General features: G+C 43.0%; 2 protein-coding genes across 5 annotated transcripts; one reads left to right on the top strand and one right to left on the bottom strand.

Moving 5' to 3' along the window:
- Positions 1 to 842: 842 nt before the first annotated feature.
- Positions 843 to 10,445, top strand: SQSTM1 (sequestosome 1). The gene is made up of 8 exons (XM_083591999.1): positions 843 to 1,585; positions 4,381 to 4,476; positions 6,243 to 6,478; positions 6,603 to 6,759; positions 7,030 to 7,113; positions 7,977 to 8,200; positions 9,227 to 9,434; positions 10,126 to 10,445. Exons 1-8 carry the CDS (start codon positions 1,402 to 1,404, stop codon positions 10,284 to 10,286), a joined length of 1,350 nt encoding a protein of 449 aa, XP_083448125.1. The 5' UTR covers positions 843 to 1,401; the 3' UTR covers positions 10,287 to 10,445.
- MRNIP (MRN complex interacting protein) lies at positions 1,592 to 18,158 on the bottom strand. Of its 4 annotated transcripts, none has more exons than XM_083592028.1 (8): positions 17,774 to 18,154; positions 15,901 to 15,960; positions 15,094 to 15,191; positions 14,370 to 14,442; positions 13,553 to 13,686; positions 13,295 to 13,382; positions 11,952 to 12,111; positions 1,592 to 2,211 (listed from the first exon to the last, which is right to left on the bottom strand). In XM_083592028.1, exons 1-8 carry the CDS (start codon positions 17,831 to 17,833, stop codon positions 2,204 to 2,206), a joined length of 681 nt encoding a protein of 226 aa, XP_083448154.1. In that variant the 5' UTR covers positions 17,834 to 18,154; the 3' UTR covers positions 1,592 to 2,203. The 4 variants fall into 4 exon arrangements, with proteins under 4 accessions (XP_083448154.1, XP_083448153.1, XP_083448152.1 ...); XM_083592027.1 differs by lacking the exon at positions 1,592 to 2,211 and adding an exon at positions 3,911 to 7,897; XM_083592026.1 differs by lacking the exon at positions 1,592 to 2,211 and adding an exon at positions 10,299 to 10,990 and having other exon boundaries at positions 17,774 to 18,155.
- Positions 18,159 to 18,833: the final 675 nt, after the last annotated feature.

Below are 18,833 nucleotides of genomic sequence, written 5' to 3'. Positions count from 1 at the left end.
AGTCAGTCACGACTGGACCTAACTGTCAGGGGTCCCTTTACCTTTACCCCCCTCCCCCGAGCAAGTAAATAAATAAAAAACTGACCAATTGTGTTGTTGCAGATAACTCGGTTCTGCCCCCCCCTTATATAATGCCTGCTGCTCCCCAATAAATCCTGGCTATGCCCATGGTGGGAGATTACTAGTGGGGCATCCTAAGTGTTGAATTCATGTCATCTAGAAATATACCGACTGACCCTTCTGGAAGCAGGTAGTTCGGTTGATCCCGTGGCTCCCTTCAGCAGGGACCTTCTTGCTGCTTAAATTGGCACTATGTGCGAGTTGAGGTTATGGAAGACATACCCAAATTAACATGGCACAAAAATGTAAGGAGCATATCTGGACAGCGGGATGGTGTCTGAAGAAGAGTGTTTTTGCTTTAAAGCATTCATACTGAGCCATAACTGCGACACTAAAGAGGGATCAGTTCTTTCCTTGTGTTGCAGTGATAGAGCAATCAATAACCCTTAATTAATAAGGTTCATCGTCATTTTCACTTCGTAAAGAAACCAATTCTTGAGGGGGCTTTTTGTTAGCGACCTTGAGCAACCTCCTACCGCACTTCAGCCCTGGCTGGGCACGAGAGACGGGAAGTTGTCCGAGGCCTACCTCCTCTTGCCCAGCCTCGTATCTATTAGATCCAGCGCACAGTGAGTTAGCAATCCGAAACCACACGCAGGAACCGGAGCGGGCGAGGCAGCAGGAAGAGGTTCCACGTCTCGCGTGTTTGTTTTAGCTCGCCTTTGCCACCTCCCGCTTCAAAAAACAAGCTCGCCTTGCTTTCCTCCGCCCACCTCTCTTTCTGTAGGCCGCGGAGCAAGAAAGTGCTGAGTAATGCTTACACGCGGGGTTTGCAAAGCGAACTAAACGGCGTTGGGGAGATCAAACCTCCTCCTCCTCGCTCACGAGGAGGCAAACGAGACGCCACCTCCAGGGGCACAAAGGATAATTGGTTTGCCTTCCCCCTCCCCGCTTTAAAAATCATACGACTGACAATGACACTTCCCCTGTCCTTGGCGTTCTCCTTCCTGAGCTCCCTTTTGCCCCCCGCCTCCTTTCATTCTAGAAGCAGCTTTTTAGCGCAAGGGTCGCGCACGCCCCCGTTATTGTTGTTGTTGTTGCCGCTCCTCCCCTGCTCGTCTCCCTGGGTGGGGACTTTCCCAGCTCAAGCCCGCCCTCTTTGCAAAAGCGCCTATAAGAAGCCCGGGGACGAGCGGCGAAGCAGCAGGCAAAGCAGGCTCGAGGGCAGAGTTAAAGGAGGCTGCCACGCGGAGCGGTGTCGTCGCGATCAGGTCCGACCTCCCTCCCGCCTTCCTGCGTGAATCAATTCTTGCTGCGCCACTAGATCCAGCTGCCGCCGCCATGGCTCCGATGACGGTGAAGGCCTACCTGCTGGGCAAGGAGGAGGTGACTCGCGAGATCCGCCGCTTCGCCCTCGACTCGCCTGCCCGCTACCTGCCGATACGGGACAAGATCGCCGATCTTTTCCAGGGGCTGCTTCGCAATTCCGCAGCCGCCACGGGCGCCTTTCAGATGTACTATAAGGGTGAGTGGGGACGGGGGACCATTAACAACAGGCCACCGTGGTGTTTTACTTCCAACTCCGGTTTTTTATTTGTGCGACAGGATCGCTGCAGTAGCCTTGCGCGCAGAAAGAAGATTCCGACTAAGCGTCGGGAAGACAGTACGTCTTCAGACAGTTATGTCCGTTTCTGACAGTAAGCTGCTCGATCGCGGAACGGACTCCCACGAGAGGTGGCAGAGTCTCTCTCAATGGAGGTTTTTAAGCAGAGGTTGGATGGCCACCTGTCATGGATTTGAGAATCCTGCATCGCAGGGGTTGGGCTAGATGACCCAGCTCTATAATTCTCTTCCAATTCTATGATTCCATGCAATCCGGCCTGGGAAACTTTTTTCAGTCACTTGATCTCCGGGTCTGGGAAAAGCTTAGCTGTGGTTCAAGGTACCGCAACAAGGCCAGGAAAAAAGGTGTTTACCTTTAAAAGGCACCTCTGCTTTAGTGAATTGATAGTCCTAAGGCTTTTCATGCTAGATCTGGGAGGCAAGGCTCTGTGTAGCCGTTATTGCTGCCTGTCGGGCTGAAATCAACAGGTCAAGGTTTCCCAGACTCCGTTGTGCAATGGAAAAGCAGTTGGAGGTTTTGTCAAGTGCCTGTGTGCATAAAAGGCAAAGCTAACAATATATTCTTTGCTCATTAACCTATCATAGTTGTCACGCCCTTCTGCTATACTTGCTCAAACCAGCTCTTAATCTCTAAACGAAATAAGATTTGGAATTCAGGTCTGTTAGGAAGCAACACACCCTAGTCTAGAAGCCTTACATGTTAATGGAAGCTGTCTCTGATAATGTTTAGGAAAAGGCACTCTGTACTAGTTCAGAGGCAGTCTGTTCCACTCAGTTTACTCCTCCAGTGTTGAGGCCTGAGCACTAAAACTGCTATTAGCTATGTCTCACTAAACCTCAGTGCAGGTAACAACCTCAATTCACCTGTTGAGGTTGGGTGGGGAGAGGGAAGACTCTGTAGTGTGTGGCTACTCTTTAAGTGCTCCAACTCTAAATCTGGTTTCAGTTGCTCGTTTCTAGTCCCACCATGCAATTAACATAGTTCTTGTCGTCTCATACATACAAATAACCAAAAATGTGTGGGTGACCCAGTTCTTCCCAACTAATCAGTGCCTGGGAAGGGTAGACATTAATCAAATAGGAAGGTTCCGTGTGGTTGCATTATTGATACTCATATACATAGTGCGGTGGTGTGGAATTTTGCTCTGATATGTATCAAGAGACCCATGGCGTGAAGCTAAGTTATCTTGAATAATCTCTTCAACAATCTGGGCAAAAAGTATGGCACACAGAGGAGTGACATAAGCAGCAGAAGAAGTCCCACTGCGAAGAGGGGACTGCCACTGCAGGCGTGAATATGGTACTAGCTACTGGTGTCCAAATTTCTGTTTGGGAATTGTCAACGTGTTTCCTGAGGGTGGTGGGATCCCCTTAGTAGTAAGATATGACACGATAGGATATGGAGCTCACTGATACTTCTCATAAATTCATTTAAAATAAGTGCCATTGCGTAACGCTGCACAGTGACCCAACTGCAACCCAGCTGTAAATATTTGTTTAAGCATGTTTGTACACTTGGGCAGTTACATCATACTGGGATATTCCCGTAGCAACCAGAATTTCTTCTAGGGAGCTCTGTCAGTCCTGCAAGTCTTGCACACTTTTCAAAAGAAGTGTTTTTTAAACCACTCATGACTATTGGTATATAAGAGTATAAAGCGTGAGAGAGAACTGCACTGTGTATTGTAGTTTTCAGAGGCTGATGTCTGAGTACACAAGAGCGCAGAAAACTATCAGACTGTTGGTCCATCTGGCTCAGTATTTCTTAAACTTATTGGCAGAGGCTTGCCAGGATTTCAGACAGGTCTAGCCTTTACAGCAGCATTTCTGCATGCAACGCAGATGCTCTGTCATTCCATTAAGTATTACTTCCAGAAGGCAACCTGGTAATGCCTGGGCTTCCCAATTATGAGGAAAGGTAGCAAATGGCTTTTGTACCTGCATGCATGTTGTGCGCTGTTTTCAGTCCTGCCTGAAGGTCAGAACTGATAAGCAATGCCTTATTTTTTTGTACTACTGACAGTGCATGCTGCTTTTAAGGTTCTCTTAAAAGGAATGCCGATTCCCATTAAAGGAAACATAAATGAAGGCTTTTCTCATCTCAAGAATCAGGTGCTAGGAGGTTATTGTCTGTTGCTGCTTTCATTAACAATAAAACCCCCAATAAAACCTGTCCTGATCTGGCACGATGGGAATTGTAGTCCAAAAGCAGCTGGAGGCCACCAGGTCTGGGAAGGCTGCTCTTTTTAATAGCTTTGTATAAATCACTGCCTAAAGCATCGGTGCATCTTTACTAGAGATCAGCTGCTGGAACAGCAATTCAGTTGGTAGCTGAGAACTGCATAGCTTTTTCAGTGGACAGTTACATTTCTTTCATCAGAGCTAGTTTGCATTACATAGCCTGCAATCTGAAGCTTATTTGCCTTTAGATTTTAATTCAAGTAACTGAATAAAAGCTGTAAATCTGTCTTCTGAAAGCACTACTTTGCTATGTGAAATAAATGTGTAACCAAAGGATACTTTGCCACCCTTGCAGATGGTGCTAGGCAACTTTCTTAACAGACTTGCATACAGCCCAACAAGAGGAAGGCAGAGTATATATTGAGCCCAACAGTGTTTTCTGCTGCCCTATTCAGAAATTTCAGGATAAGGCTGAGTATCTGCTGTCAAAGTGAGTTAACTGTTTTCTTATTTCAGATGAAGATGGTGATATGATTGCTTTTTCCAGTGATGAAGAACTGAAGCTGGCCCTGCCCTGTGTGAAAGATGGGATTTTTCGCATTTATGTTAAAGGTAATCTTAGCCAGTTTAGTATTTTCTCTTAACTGCTTTTGGCAGCTATCTTGTAATGTATTCTAGTAGTTATAATTTGTTCAAGAGGAGAAAACATCCCTGCATTTCACAGCTTTTGCACTACACAACTTAAGACACAGCTTTTAACAAGCTAGTGTTTCATGAGAATGGCTGCTATAGGAAATATCACTTGAGAGTAAGGTGAGACTCTATGAACCCCAGTGACTTAATGGGAATTTAAACTGCATTGGCAAAACCAGTCTTAAAAACTAAAAATTCACCCAGAGCCAGTACAAGGGTGGGTTTGTTGGCCAGTGCATTTAAATCCCTTGAAGTAGACTTCCCCCATTTCTCATTCTACCCTTATTCTTTCATTGACCATTGTTCCAAGCTATTTTTTACATGTGTAATTTTGTTTTTCAACTAATACCAATGTATAGTTGGAATGCAGCAACAGTCTGAGGTGGTAGAGCCCATAAACTAGGCCAGTGGGAGATTATGCCTTTCCCATAGAAACTCTAGTAAAGGAGATTTGTTGAAGAATTGTAACAAGAAGCGTATAGCTGATCCAGAGTTTACATGACCAGGCTTCTTTGTTGTGCTGCAAGAGGCTTGAAATTCCTCCTAACAGAGCTATTGCGTACCAATGGGGCACAAGCCACACACTAAAAGAAAGCTCAGTTGGACAGAAGCTGGCAGTTTCATACTAGATTTCTGCAAGAAATGAGGCATTGCCAGACACATGGGAAAGGCTGAGTATCTACCAGAACAGCATGCTAAGAGAGGAATGGTGATAGGCTAAGAGATCTAGAATTTGCCTTCTCTAACTTTCCCCAATATTGGAATTGGTGGTTTTAAAGGCCTAAAATAAGAATGAGCATTTATATTCATAACCTATGAGAACCCATATTTAGAACATTTTTAAATATGCAGAATGGGTATATATTGTATAACCCTCTGCTTATCATTGTTCCCTGCCCATTCCTACCTGCAGAGCAGATGTTGAAAACCCCAAAATTGGGAAGGTTAGAATAGGAAACGTTTTTGGTAGCCCTGATGGAAAACTGAGTCTGGTTTTTTAAAAAAGTTTTAGGATATAATAGAGAAGGCATTTTGCAGACTTGGATAGCAGAGACTGCTGGTGAGCAAAATATATCAATAACAATAATCTCGGGTTACAATAAGAGCCATGCTGAGAAAAAGACTCGGTGGCTACTCTCCTTTGGAGATAGAAAAAAACGTAAGTCATATGTATCTCTGGTAATTGGAACTCATGGATATCTTGTCTGCTGGTACAAACTGTGCCATGAATAACATATTTGAAGATTTAAAAAAATCAGAGTTGGCTACAGTAGTCTGTGGTGCAACTTGATAGGAAAACAAAGTTACGATCACTCATAACAAACAAGTCCTCGATGAGCTGGGTTGTCAACATTTCTGAAAACGATGCTTCAGTCACTTTTTGCAGAATGTGACTTTTACATCTATTGTCATCCTCTGTATGCAAATACTGATTTGACACTCGTATGTTCATGGTTATCCGCACCACAAACACACGGGAGAGAGGTAGTGGCAGACATTAAAGGCTTTTATGAGAAATTGTTTAGTTCACTTCTGGGCAAAACAAAGTTGGAGGTGCAGGGGTGAATAAAGTATGCACGCTTCCGTTTCTGTCCTTTTACAACTGTCTAGTTCTGCAGCTCGATGGGTATTGGTTCATTTATCTTGGGCATATTTCAGCAACACCCTGTGTTTGTGTCCTTCAGAGAAAAAGGAGCTGAAGCGTGACCACCTGCACCGCCAATCCTGCAGCCAGGAGCGCCCACCGAACATGGTGCATCCCAACGTGATCTGTGATGGTTGTGATGGCCCAGTTGCGGGTGCAAGATTCAAATGCACTGTTTGTCCTGACTATGACCTGTGCAGTACTTGTGAGGGAAAAGGTATCCATAAGGAACATAACATGATCATGTTTCAGAGTCCATTGCTCCATCCATTTGAGGTAAGTAACATGAGGAAAAAGCAGTTGCCGAGAGGGGGCTGTAAAGATCATCTTGCCTAAGATGAATTGCAACTATTTTCTAAAGCGACAGTTACCCCTAACAGCGTGTTCTTTTACCCTTTAGTGGCTTCCTAGAGGTCGCTGGCTTCGTAAGATGAAACATGGTGTTTCACCTTTTGCGTGGATGCAAGGCTGTGGTCACCCTTGTCCTGGCCGCAAGTGTCAAAACCCTGGCCAGGCACAAGGTAGCACCACTTCTCAGAGTGCTGCTCCTGAGCAAGGTATGCATTTAGCTTTCTGATGACCATAATGGTGGTTGTAAATGCAAAATAAAAAGACACACTCTGTCCCAAATGCATTGCTTTCAGGAACTTACTTTTGAATAGATGTGTTCAGGATCTCCTTTAAGAATGCTACATTGAGTTATAAATCAAATCATAATTAAGAGCTAAAAGGAACTGAGTTTGTGAATCCTTGTTTGTGAATCCTTTACTGATCAACTTTTCTCTTACAAGATCTATTAGTAACTTTTTTCCCCTTATTAAAAACAGCTTCTAGCAGTCAATCTCAAGATCCCAATGTCACCTTTTTGAAGAATGTTGGAGAAAGTGTTGCTGCATTTCTGGGTCCGCTTGGTAAGCCGTTGCTTTCATCTGGCTATTATTGCCTGCTTTCATCTATGATTTGCCTTCATACTCTGCATGTGAGCTTTCCTAAATATCAAATGGTTTAAGTAGCCTTTTGTGGTTTGATCAATTGGGTCTCTTACTAGCTGCTATATGCCACTATCAAAAGGATATGTGTTACAGTACTGTGCCATTATGGTACCTGTCACCTATACAGGACGTGTGGGCCTTCTGTTTAGTTGGCTATTTTGCCTTACACTTTCCTCCCAAATAGTTTTGTCAAAGTCTTCTAATACTATGGTTAAGCTTTTTTTGGGGGGGGGGAGTGGTCCTAGCAATAGTGTTTCATTTGTGTTTGTCTTGTCAAATACTGATTGCCATTACATAGGAAAAACATAAAGGCAAACGTGGGCATCTCCTGGACCTGTGCTCTGATTTTTGAGTTTGTTGAAGGTGATTGTCCTTCAGATGTATGACTGCACTGTGCAAAGGCAGACTATAAATACTTTAAGCTGTTGTAGAGCAATGTAGTCCGAGGAGAAAGTTGGCACTGCAGGTCAGTCAGCAGTAGGTGAACGTTACAGAATAGCTGGCACATTGTCCATCTCTCATATCAACCAGCTATCAGTCTTCACATTCTCCCCAGTGATTGCTCAGTGGGAACATGAAACTTCTGTCCACAATTCCTAGACAAGGTTATTGGAGAGCTACTTTTGTCTGACCTTCAGAATGGCAAACCGTTGCCATTCTAAGGGGGAGGGGGAATCCCTCCAAGAAGACTGTATTCAAATCCCTAGAGATGTAGATGTAGACAGAAACATAACGTGATCGCAGATTGCCACCAGCTTCCAACTTTTAAATTGTTTTTCTAGGTATTGATGTTGATATTGATGTGGAACATGAGGGACAGAGGAGCAAAGTGTCACCTAGTACAGAACCTAGTTCTGAGAAGAGAGGTTCCAGTGACCAGACCGGACCAGAAGCAAGTACCAACAGCAAACCAGCTGCAGATGCAGATACTCTTACAGACCAGCTGCAGGAAATGGCAGTACATTCTCCTGCTACACAGATGGAAGAGGAGAACCTCTTGTCAGAGGTACGAGTATGAAGATTAAACTGTCACTTCCGAAATGTGCAGTCAGTAGGGTAAAGATGTACACACTGTTCACTGTATGCTTGTCACTAAGATCAGCACTGATGCTTTTTATATTAGGAACTTAAATCAATCTTTCGTTTTCCTATGCAAGAGAGTACTAAATTTATTTAGAGATGGTCATGAGTAGTGGTAATCTTCTAGCCTCTGTACAATAACATACAACAGAAAAATTGTATTATTTCCAAAGAAACTAAAGCTGCAATCCTAACCCCGCTTAGGTGGGAGTCGGCCCAACTGAATTCTGAGTATGCATGGTTACTTGGCAGGGCATTCTTTGTTCGGTTTTCCTGGTGGACATTAGGCTCTGAAAAGGCAACATATTGTATACTTCTAGCTTCAGGACTGGGGGGGGGGGGACCCATGCTAGATATCCTGAAAATAATCAAGAGTATATAATTGAGCAAGAGATGTTTGGTAAGACAGGGTGAAATCCATTATCACATGTGGTCTTCCACTTGCACAAGAGGACTTCCCACTGCAGCTCCTCACTTACACTTGTTCTGGAGGGTCTCCCAGTGTTGAGTGTGGAGGTGCTGGAGAGGCAGGAGGAAGTACTATTGTACATGTGGAAATCCATTTTTATGGTGTATGTTTAAAGCCACAGATTAGTAACATCAGCATGTATCGAAGGGGGTAGTTTTAGATGTGAAGCTAGATCTGTAATACACACTGAAGTCGCTAAAATTTTCATGGAAGGTTGTTAGCAATGTTGCATTTGATGTGTTTTCTTGGGCATCAAATGTCTGTTTAGCAGTCATGGAAAATCCTAGAGAAAGTATATCTGCAATATTCCTTAAGGTGAGGGAGACAGAGAACTTTAGTGTTGGGGAATTATAAGTTAGTTATAGCCAATGAGCAATATGTATGTGCTATTGGTAAGTAACTTCATTAGGTGCAGGTCTTTTAAGGAGTACTTGGTGTTATTCTAAAGCAGGCTCTCCACATTGTGTCTTTGTGCAATCCCAGGAACCAGCTGAATCCAGCAGCAGTTCAGGGGCAGATGAGGACTGGACCCATTTGTCTCCAAAAGAAGTAGACCCTTCAACTGGTGAACTGCAGTCCTTACAAATGCCAGAGAGTGACAACCCAAGCTCTCTGAATCCAGCTGAAGCTCCCACTAACACAGGACCAACAGGACTGCGAGAGGCTGCGCTCTATCCTCACCTTCCACCAGGTAAAAAACGGAGATTGGAAGGCTATATACAGCTCTGGCATGTTAGGAAATCAAATCCTGTTCACCTTGGGTACAGACTAATATTACATGTTTCTTGCTGAAACCTGCATCCCCTTACCCAAGAGTAAGTGCCACTGAACTCAGTGAGCTTATGTCTGGAGTAGACATGCATAGGATTGTATTTGAGTCACATCTCTTGAGTAGTATTATTTACAAGACAAATTGGTCACTTGAACTCAAGTGTGTAGAAAGTTCGTTAGCTGCATTTCGGTATAAGCTTCCATGACAACATACAACTAAAATACAACAAAACAATAAAACATAAGCCCCAAAACTAGTTTATATGAGCTGCTTAAATTCCCAAGCAAATGTCTTTGCCTGATACCAGAAAGACAAGAACGCAGCCCTGTCTGCAGGTCTTGAGCTGCTCAGGGCTTTATAACCATCACGGGTTGCCAGGATAACTAGAAAGGTTGTTACCTAATCAAGGTCAGCCTCAGCTGGTCTTCCTATTGGTAACTTTTCCTGATAAAACTTGTAAGGGTCCAGTTTTTAGAGAACACAACCTAGGCATAGTCAATTGCCCACACCATCTTAAAACAGCCAGCTGTGGATTTGCAAACTGGGGATGGGATGTAGGCAAGGTTGTAGGATAGCTGGGTCAACTAATCCTATTTCTACTTATTTACAGAAGCAGACCCCCGTCTCATTGAATCCTTGTCCCAGATGTTGTCTATGGGGTTTTCTGATGAAGGAGGCTGGCTCACTCACCTGCTGCATTCCAAGAACTACGACATTGGGGCAGCTCTGGATACCATCCAGTATGCCAAGCAAGCAAAAACTTCCAAATAGCACCTGTGTAACTCATAATTCTTAAAGCAAATTGTTAAGGCTGCTGCAACTGAGTAGCCTACCTTTTTATATCTTTTGGCCCCTGCAAGGCTCTGATTGTCTTTCCATATTCTAAGTTCATACTATCAATAAAGATTCACATTAACTTTCCCCACTTAATTCAGTAGTGTGTCTAATTTGTGGTAATACTTCATATTTCAGAGGATACTTGGTAGGTGCCAGTACTCAAAACAATAGATGCTATCAGGCGCAAGTTCTGATAGCTGGTCTGGTTTCTGGGTTTTTTTTACCCTTAGGTGGTGAATCAGCTGCAAGCCTTGCTTTTACGGAAAGGAACGGTTTTGGAAACTTGGCTGAAAGGTGGTTTTGCATTTCACATTACATCGGTGGCACTTTCTGTAATTGGTTACTGCACTCAGGACCTTGTATTCCACAGCTGCACAAGCTAAGCAGCAGCTCTTATATCTTTAAAGAGGAAGTTCTCCTAATCATGGTGAACACGTCATGGACAAATAGCAAAAATCTGCAAGTGGGTTGGTGAGGCCTTGCACTAACTGGCTGCAGCTTGTCTGCCTGGGTCATAAGAAATGAAGGCAGCTGACAAAAAGGGGTACTAGGGTGTGATGAAGCAGAAAAAGAGTTTTAAATACATAGGCTTACCATTGTTGTGGTTTAGCCCATGACCTTGAGAATTCTGTCACGTTCTATGAGACGATAATCAACAGTGACACTGATTTATTAACTACAGCAGGCATAGGCAAACTCTGCCCCTCCAGATGTTTGGGACTACAATTCCCATCATCCCTAGCCAACAGGACCAGTGGTCAGGGATGATGGGGATTGTAGTCCCAAACATCTGGAGGGCCAGAGTTTGCCTATGCCTGAACTACAGTGTACATACAAGTTTCAGCACCACCTGAGCCATCATTCCTCCTTCTACTCCCACTACAGAACCAGATACAAGAAAATCCCCTCCTTGTATGCAAGATAAAACAAAGCTAGCCCCAATTTGGTACTTGGATGCAGAAAAATGCCTTTTTAGAAATTTCTGCCTATACATAGTATACAATGAATACTGCTTTGCTGGTTTTAAAGTCTTGTCCCGACACCACAAATGACGAACAACATCATAGAAGCCATAAATGCCAAAGATATTGACAGTATTTGAGTACAATCTCTTTTATTATACAACATAGCTCTGTGACTTAGGTCAGGCTACAGTTTATCCTTCTAAGTCATCTCACATAGACTAATAATGATAAAAAAGTGTTGAGAAGAAAAAAGGCATTTAAATATCATCATCAAAGTCATCTCCTGTAGAAAAGAGGTTTCTATGCAGATTCTTTGAATTTGAGACACTAATAAGAGTATTTAAAAAAGGAGCCGATTGCTGTTCAGGCAGTCTATTAAGCAGTTTTTCTTGAAGATGAACATTAGTCAAAGGAGGAAAGTGTTTCCCTCTTCCCACAGGTATGTCAGCTATGGGAACATGTTCAGTGTTGGAGAACTTTTGCACTCCAGCTAGTGGAATGGATGCATGATGCCAATTACAGGGGCTGAAGGTTGCTGGCCTTTCAGCACTTGTCCCTGCAGCAAACGTTTGGACTAGCATTCCCTGCCTCTCTTGCATCATGGCAGTTTCATTGCCACTATTACAACTCTTACCAGATAAAAGGAATTTCTCCCACTTTGAAAGTCCAGCAGCTCTTGACTCTGAATCTTTATTCTTCTGGCACACCAGATGCTCTTTGACAGCAGGAATCACATTTCCAGATGTATCATCTCCACAGGTTTTTTTAGCTACTATGGCTGAATCTTTTCTGTTCTATAATAAAAAGCAGGAGACTGAAATAATCAGAAATGCCAGATTGCAAATAAGTAAAGTTACTCTTTATCTGATGCACGTGTAGCTCTTTTGCTCTGTTGCACACTCGGCTAGACTGCATGGGTTGATCTGTTCTAAGGTGGGTAAGTAAGTAGTTGACCTATCTGCAGGGAAGTAACAGGCACCACAGGTGGTGGTTCTGTTATTAAGACAGAACATTCTCCTCAGATTCAGAAAGCAACTGCACAGCTTGCTAAGAAGCCTTGCTGAAGCAGAACCAGCATTGGCTTCTGCAAGGGCAAGTCCAGTTTTACAAACCTATAAAGAGTTATTTGAGAGTTTCACCAAGCATATAGAGGTGATCTGGTTGATATAATAATGTACTTGGGCTTTCAAAACACTTTTGACAAAGTGTCTCACCAAAGACTACTGAGTAAGCTTAATGGCAAAGCGATGAGAGGCTCTCTTGTGGATCAATAATTGGCTGAGTAGCAGGAAGTAGAGAATAGGAATCAACAGACAGTTCTCTGAATGGACAGATGCAGAAAGCAGAGTCCTTCAAGGATTGGTATTGGGACCTGTGCTTTTTAACTGGTTCATAAGGGATCTAGAGTTAGGAGTGAGCAGAGAGGTGGCCAAGTTTGCTGATACTAAATTGTGAGAACAGGATGCTGGACTTAGATAGGCCACTGGCTGATCCTGCAGGCTTTTCATGCATTCTTTAAGTTGATACTCACTGACAATCCAGCTCTTCCATAGCAAGGTTAACATTGCATCCTTTATAGATGTACACTTGTTACATGGTGGGAAAATATTTAGAGTAGGGCCTCATATAATGACTGCAATAACCTCGACAGGCCCACCGCATGATAAGTAAAAAGCCAATTCACTGGCAACGAATACTGTAAAGTTGATTTGTCAGGTAAAAGAGTTGTTTAGAATATGTACGAACACCAATTTCGCTTTCAATGAGGCTTTGATTATACTGAAAGTACTCAGTAAGCTCTACTCATTTGGTAGGCTGCTTTGAGAAGAGCCATGGTAGTTAGGCAGATTTGAGTTCTACCCATTTAAGTAACAAGGCAGGGAATACAACATGAGTGAAACTTTTATGACATTTAAAAGAGGGTCCTGTAATACTATAGAACATTAAGTATTTGCTATCTTGGAGAAAGAGCGATACCTCAAAATGTAGGACATCCTTTGCAAATCCAGAAGCTCTCCTTTTTCTAGACCCCTGGGAATCGTGTAAGCTGGTCTTCTGACACTTCCTAGCAGGTGCAACAAGATTAAAAGTGGTCCAATGAATTCACACAGCATCACGGAGAGAAAAAGCAAGTACCTCTTAGATGAACCTTGTGATTCATTTATAGCATTATGGCATGTTCAAACTAGGCACCATTACTTACAATGTAAAAATAAGAAACTACTACATATCCACCTTAGTGTGTTCTTGGAGGAGTAGCTCTGTTTTTCTGTATGCACCATTATCTCCTCCTCATCTTCCTTCACTTGCTCTTCACATCTTCCATCAAGATATTTAGTCCAGCGGCTGACCAACTTTACCTCCTCCGCCTAGAAAAATTACAGAATGTCTTATCGAGAGTCCTAACTCACTATCCATCTCAGACTAAATGTTCTGTTGCTTTAGTGATCTGTTTTAATCATAGCAAGAAACCTGATAATGATTATTTTTATTAATACCACTGCTACTACTACTGTCCAGTCATCTCAAGTACCAAGAAAAGCTGAATTTGGTGAAGTATGCAAACTGAGATGCATTTATTCTGGTTTTGCTTGTCATGGGGAAGGGCAAGAGCTATGCAGGGCACTAGATGGCTTCTAATTAGTACCCCAGGCTTCTAAGATTTCAATAGGATCTGCCTGTGTTTATTCAAGCCCATCCTCATAACTATTTAAAATGAAAGCACGTATGCTCAGAGAGCTTAATTCTGTGCCCAATCCAGAAGAACTGGGTTCTGGTGAACCATGACCTTTACACAATCCTGCTAATATGCAATTTGCTTCAGTAAAAACAAAGGTTGCCCAATGTCACATGGAGAAATGGGTCCTTACTTAACTAAACAAATGGATAAATTACTGTTATAAACATTTACACAAAAATAAATCCTGAGAGTATCGGGGGGGTCAGCTAAACTGTCATCTCCTTTCCTTGATTTGTATTTTAAGGGCTTGTGACTGGTTGTCCTTCAATTTTGGCTTTGAAGATACACTTTATTTAATCCAAAGGGGTTTACCTGCCTGCCCGAATTCTCTTCCAGTTTAACTATTGTGTTCTCACCATCTCTCTTTATTGGTTCTTCTATAGATCTGAAAATAATCAATGCACTTAATGTTATATCACTATATAAATGTGTGTGTTTTAGAGTTCATATGTACTGAAATGTGAGCACAAACTGCAAAGCATCAGGTCTCTCTCTCACCCACATGATCAAGGTGTCTCCCCTGCCAGGTAAGTATAGAGGCAGAAGAGGCAAATTTGCACAGCTCCAGCTATGTGAACGCACTCCAATTTTAAAATTTAATGTTGTAAATTTCTTTTTATGTTGTAAATTGCTGCAGGCTACGTTTTACAATTTTAGAGGAAAGTTTTCCTTTTATTTTCTGTCATTCGTTGTAAAGACCTTTACAATAAAAATTGACTTGACTCTCACCCACATCCACACCTTTAGAAAATGCAACTGTGGTAATTAATAATTGTTAATAATGGAACAAAGGAAATCTGATACAACATGCAATGAAAAATGTTAAGATGGTGTGCATAAATCCCGCTAGCCAAATCAGTACCAGAAGACACCCACTGAAATCAATGGACTTAAGTAACCTTAAGTCCACTAATTCCAATGGGTCTACTCTGAGTATGATTTTGCTCAATACCACCCATAATATGCAATTTAGAATGAAAATTATAATGCAAATGTATACAAACACAAGACAGCAAATAATCAATTAATACCATACCTAAGCATTTCCGTAGGTCCCTGCTCTACCTGTCCTTGTAGCAAATTGAGTTTTTGCACATGGCGCCTGCAATCAGATCCAGAACCCTGACCAAAAATCTAAAGTAACAAAAGTTTTGTTAACACTTATTTTCACAGTTCTTTAATGTTATATTGACAAGGAAATAGCATCATAGCTATATCTGAGAGGCCCTAGTTCCAGGGACATTACTTAATAATGGGCACTTCCTGTTTGTAAATCTGACATATATATACAACCTTTTGCTTTAACAAACTTGCACTGTACATCTTATCACTCCACATTTTAGCAAAGAATGCAGTATCCTCTTCTTTGTGTACTTTAACCTCCACATAGTTTATATAATCAGAATAATTACTACGACTCCCTTCTTCCAATACATGTTTTATAGTAGCTCTCCTATAGTACTATATTTGGATCACATTTTTTTATCATCAACATGATAACGTATTAAAATCTCTTCTAGTTGAGGAGGTACCAGAAAAAATAGAAACATTCCACTGCTTAACCTATTTTTAACACCAGATTATGTGAACAGATTCCTATTGCAAGATAAGGAGATTTTTTTTTTGAAAAGAGATTAATGTGGGTAACATAGATTTCTAATACTAATACAGCAAAATCCTATTCATGTCCATGCAGCAGTAAGCCCCACTGAATCCAATGAGACTTGTTCCCAGTTAAGTATGTGTAGGATTGCAGTTTGAGAATCTGAGGAAAAAGAATCCACCTACTAAAAAGGCAGTTCATTGATAGCAGGACTTAAATAAAGGAACTGTGGGTACTCACCTTTAGAATTGACTGCTTTTCATCACATACTTTGCAATTCCATTTTTGGCTCTTTTTCATCTAAGACAGAATTGCAGATATAATTCATTAATAACCCACACAATTCATATTACATGGGTGAAACATTCGCCTCTGTGCATGTTTCTGTAACTATTCATCGATTTTCAATAAAAGCCAAGTATGTATTTTAAGGGGCTCAAGAACAGGTCTATGATCAGAGTGTTGTGTGTACTGTGCACTTATACGTATATCAGAATTGTTTATTGTAGGTTTTCTGTTCCTTTTCCCCCTTAGTATTCTTTTGTATTACCTAATAAAAAAAAAGTATATCAGAATTGTGCACCATCATTTGAACTCTTCACCCTGGCCATAATTCAATCATAATCCATAGATTTAATGGCCAAAGGAATCACAACTCTTTAAAGACGAAGTGCAACAGTGACCATTCTACAGATTGGGGCATGTGCAATGCAGGCTACAGTCTGCTATAAGCCACATCTGACTGCCTTGCATGCATTACATTTTATGCAGCCCCAAGTCCCTCCCAAAGCTGCTCCATTCTTCCATCCAATCAGCATTTGTTCCTTCCTGCTTGTTTCCTCCTTAATTTTGGCCAGAGTTAAAACTGAAGCAAGACTATCTTTATTCTGGAAAACACATCCAGAATAATACTGTCTCTTTTTGCCCAATCCACTGCTAGCATGTGGCCCCTGGCGGATTCCGTCCAAGGTAATGTGGCCTTTGACAGAAGAAAAGTTGCTCCACTCATGCTTTGACCAGGGAGCAGGAGCGCTGCAGAATGGCACAGTGGCAGAATAAAGAGCTGCAGCTGGTTCAAGTCAAAGTACATGGAATGGCAAATAATAAAAAAAGGAGTTTCTAGCCCAGTGGTTGCCAAGCTTTCTTCCACGTGGACCAATTGAAAATTGTAGAAAATTGGCAGGCCAATTAATGTTTCTGCCTGTTGCAGCAATTGGTAATGTGCTGTGCAAAATGCTGTATGATTTTTAATTGTATTTTTATTGCTTCTTTTATTTGCTATTTCATGTGTTACTGTATCACCATAGAATTGAAATTATAATACAATAAAATACAATACACAGAAGCAAAATAAATACAATTAAAAAACAATGTGAGTACATATATAAAATGGATGTGCCATTTCTCATCTTCAAACACAAATCCAGAGACACCACAGACCACCTAAATGAAGCTCATGGACCACAGGTGGCCTGTTGACCAGTTTGGGGACACTTGCTGCAGCCAGTGAATGAGGCACAATGATTTGATAGTACTCCAATAGATGCTGGTTTTTAGTACTATATTTACTTAATTCATCAATAAAGACCACTGGTCTCTAAGAAAGGGTAACACCCCCCCTCCCCCTTGGTATACATTTTGGTCCATTTCAGACATTCAGACCTGTAGCAACAACCTTTGTGTAACTGTAGTCAGTGCTTTGGGGGGGGGGATGCAGGGGTACACATACTCCTAAACATATTGCGAATCTTTGTACTTTTGTCCATTCACTGTATTTATTTTCCCCGATTTGAACTATAAAATGGTGATTTTCTTGAGTCAAAGTGAGAGTACCCCTAAACGTGTTTGGTTTTTTTAGGGGGGGAAAAGCACTGACTGTTGTGATGGAAATGCCCAAGTTTGCCCTGAAGGCAAAGCCAGCTTGCAAGACCTCAACTTATGTCTGTTGACCACCTTTCGAATTACTTTCAGCGTCTTGTATGGGACTAGATGACTCTTGGGGGTCCCTTCCAATTCTACAACTCATCTGTTCTGTGAGCCCGAGGAGGACAGAGCTGGGGTTCAAGTAGCCCGCGCGCTCCAGCCGGCAGGTCCCGCTCCCCCGCGGCCTCACCTGCTGCACTTGGAAGACGTTGCAGAAGCAGCACCTCAGCACCTGAAACTGCTGAGCCATCAGGGACCCTGCTCTCAGTCAGCGCTGCTTCTTCACTCGCGTGGGAGAGAAAAACACCCACCTTCCATCTCTCCCAGGGGGCGAGAGGGACTGGCAAGCGCCGCCTCAGCAGCAGCGCATTTCCCGCTTAGGCTCCCCTTAAGCCCAAACATTTGGCGGGAAATAGCGCGCGACGCGCAGATAGGTTCCTCCTCCCCCCATTTCTTACGGCTTTTCATTGGCCTCGTGCATGATCTAATTGGGATGGGCGGGGACGCGGTTCCTCCATTAACTAAGGGCTCCCCTCGAGAGGCAGAGTTGTTTTGGCCGCGGAGTGATTTCCTGGTTACCTTTGAACCCTCCGGCGGCGTTTGGGGGGGTGAGAAAAAGCAAAACAGCTGTGTGCAGGAGGCAGCGAGAAATCCAGAATTAATTAAGTAGTAATGACGAGTCATGGGAGTCATGGGACGCGGGACGAGTCATGGCGTCATGGGTAAAACCTCAGCGCCTAGGACTTGCCGATCGCATGGTCGGCGGTTCGAATCCCCGCGGCGGGGTGCGCTCCCGTTGCTCGGTCCCAGCGCCTGCCAACCTAGCAGTTCGAAAGCACCCCCGGGTGCAAGTAGATAAATAGGGACCGCTTACTAGCGGGAAGGTAAACGGCATTCCGTGTGCTGCTCTGGTGCCAGTTCGCCGGAGCAGCTTCGTCACGCTGGCCACGTGACCCGGAAGTGTCTGCGGACAGCTCTGGCTCCCGGCCTCTAGAGTGAGATGAGCGCACAACCCTAGAGTCTGTCTGCCCGTACGCGCAGGGGTACCTTTACCTTACTTAATGACGAGTCAGACACCACTAATCGACTGAACAAAAATGAGTATTATTATCCCCATTTTACGGGTGGAAGGGACGAGGCTGAGAGATGGGGTGGGTCAGCAGGCTAAGAGTGGCTTATGACAAGTAATCTTCCTGTAGAGTTTATACCCAGGTAGCCAGGTCCCACGTTTTCCCCATTCCCCTCCAGTT

The sequence above is a fragment of the Podarcis filfolensis genome (genome assembly GCF_964270895.1).
Source record: "Podarcis filfolensis genome assembly, chromosome: 2".
NCBI lineage: Eukaryota > Metazoa > Chordata > Lepidosauria > Squamata > Lacertidae > Podarcis > Podarcis filfolensis.
This window is presented reverse-complemented; position numbering and strand designations above follow the sequence as displayed.

Coding starts and splice junctions, on each gene's coding strand:
- SQSTM1 (XM_083591999.1), top strand. CDS start 1,402: ATGGCTCCGATGACGGTGAAGGCCTACCTGCTGGGCAAGGAGGAGGTG. Junction 6,479..6,602: donor CATTGCTCCATCCATTTGAG/GTAAGTAACATG, acceptor TTTACCCTTTAG/TGGCTTCCTAGAGGTCGCTG. Junction 8,201..9,226: donor AGGAGAACCTCTTGTCAGAG/GTACGAGTATGA, acceptor GTGCAATCCCAG/GAACCAGCTGAATCCAGCAG.
- MRNIP (XM_083592025.1), bottom strand. CDS start 17,833: ATGGCTCAGCAGTTTCAGGTGCTGAGGTGCTGCTTCTGCAACGTCTTC. Junction 15,961..17,773: donor ACGTCTTCCAAGTGCAGCAG/GTGAGGCCGCGG, acceptor ATTCTGTCTTAG/ATGAAAAAGAGCCAAAAATG. Junction 15,192..15,900: donor AAAAGCAGTCAATTCTAAAG/GTGAGTACCCAC, acceptor TTGTTACTTTAG/ATTTTTGGTCAGGGTTCTGG.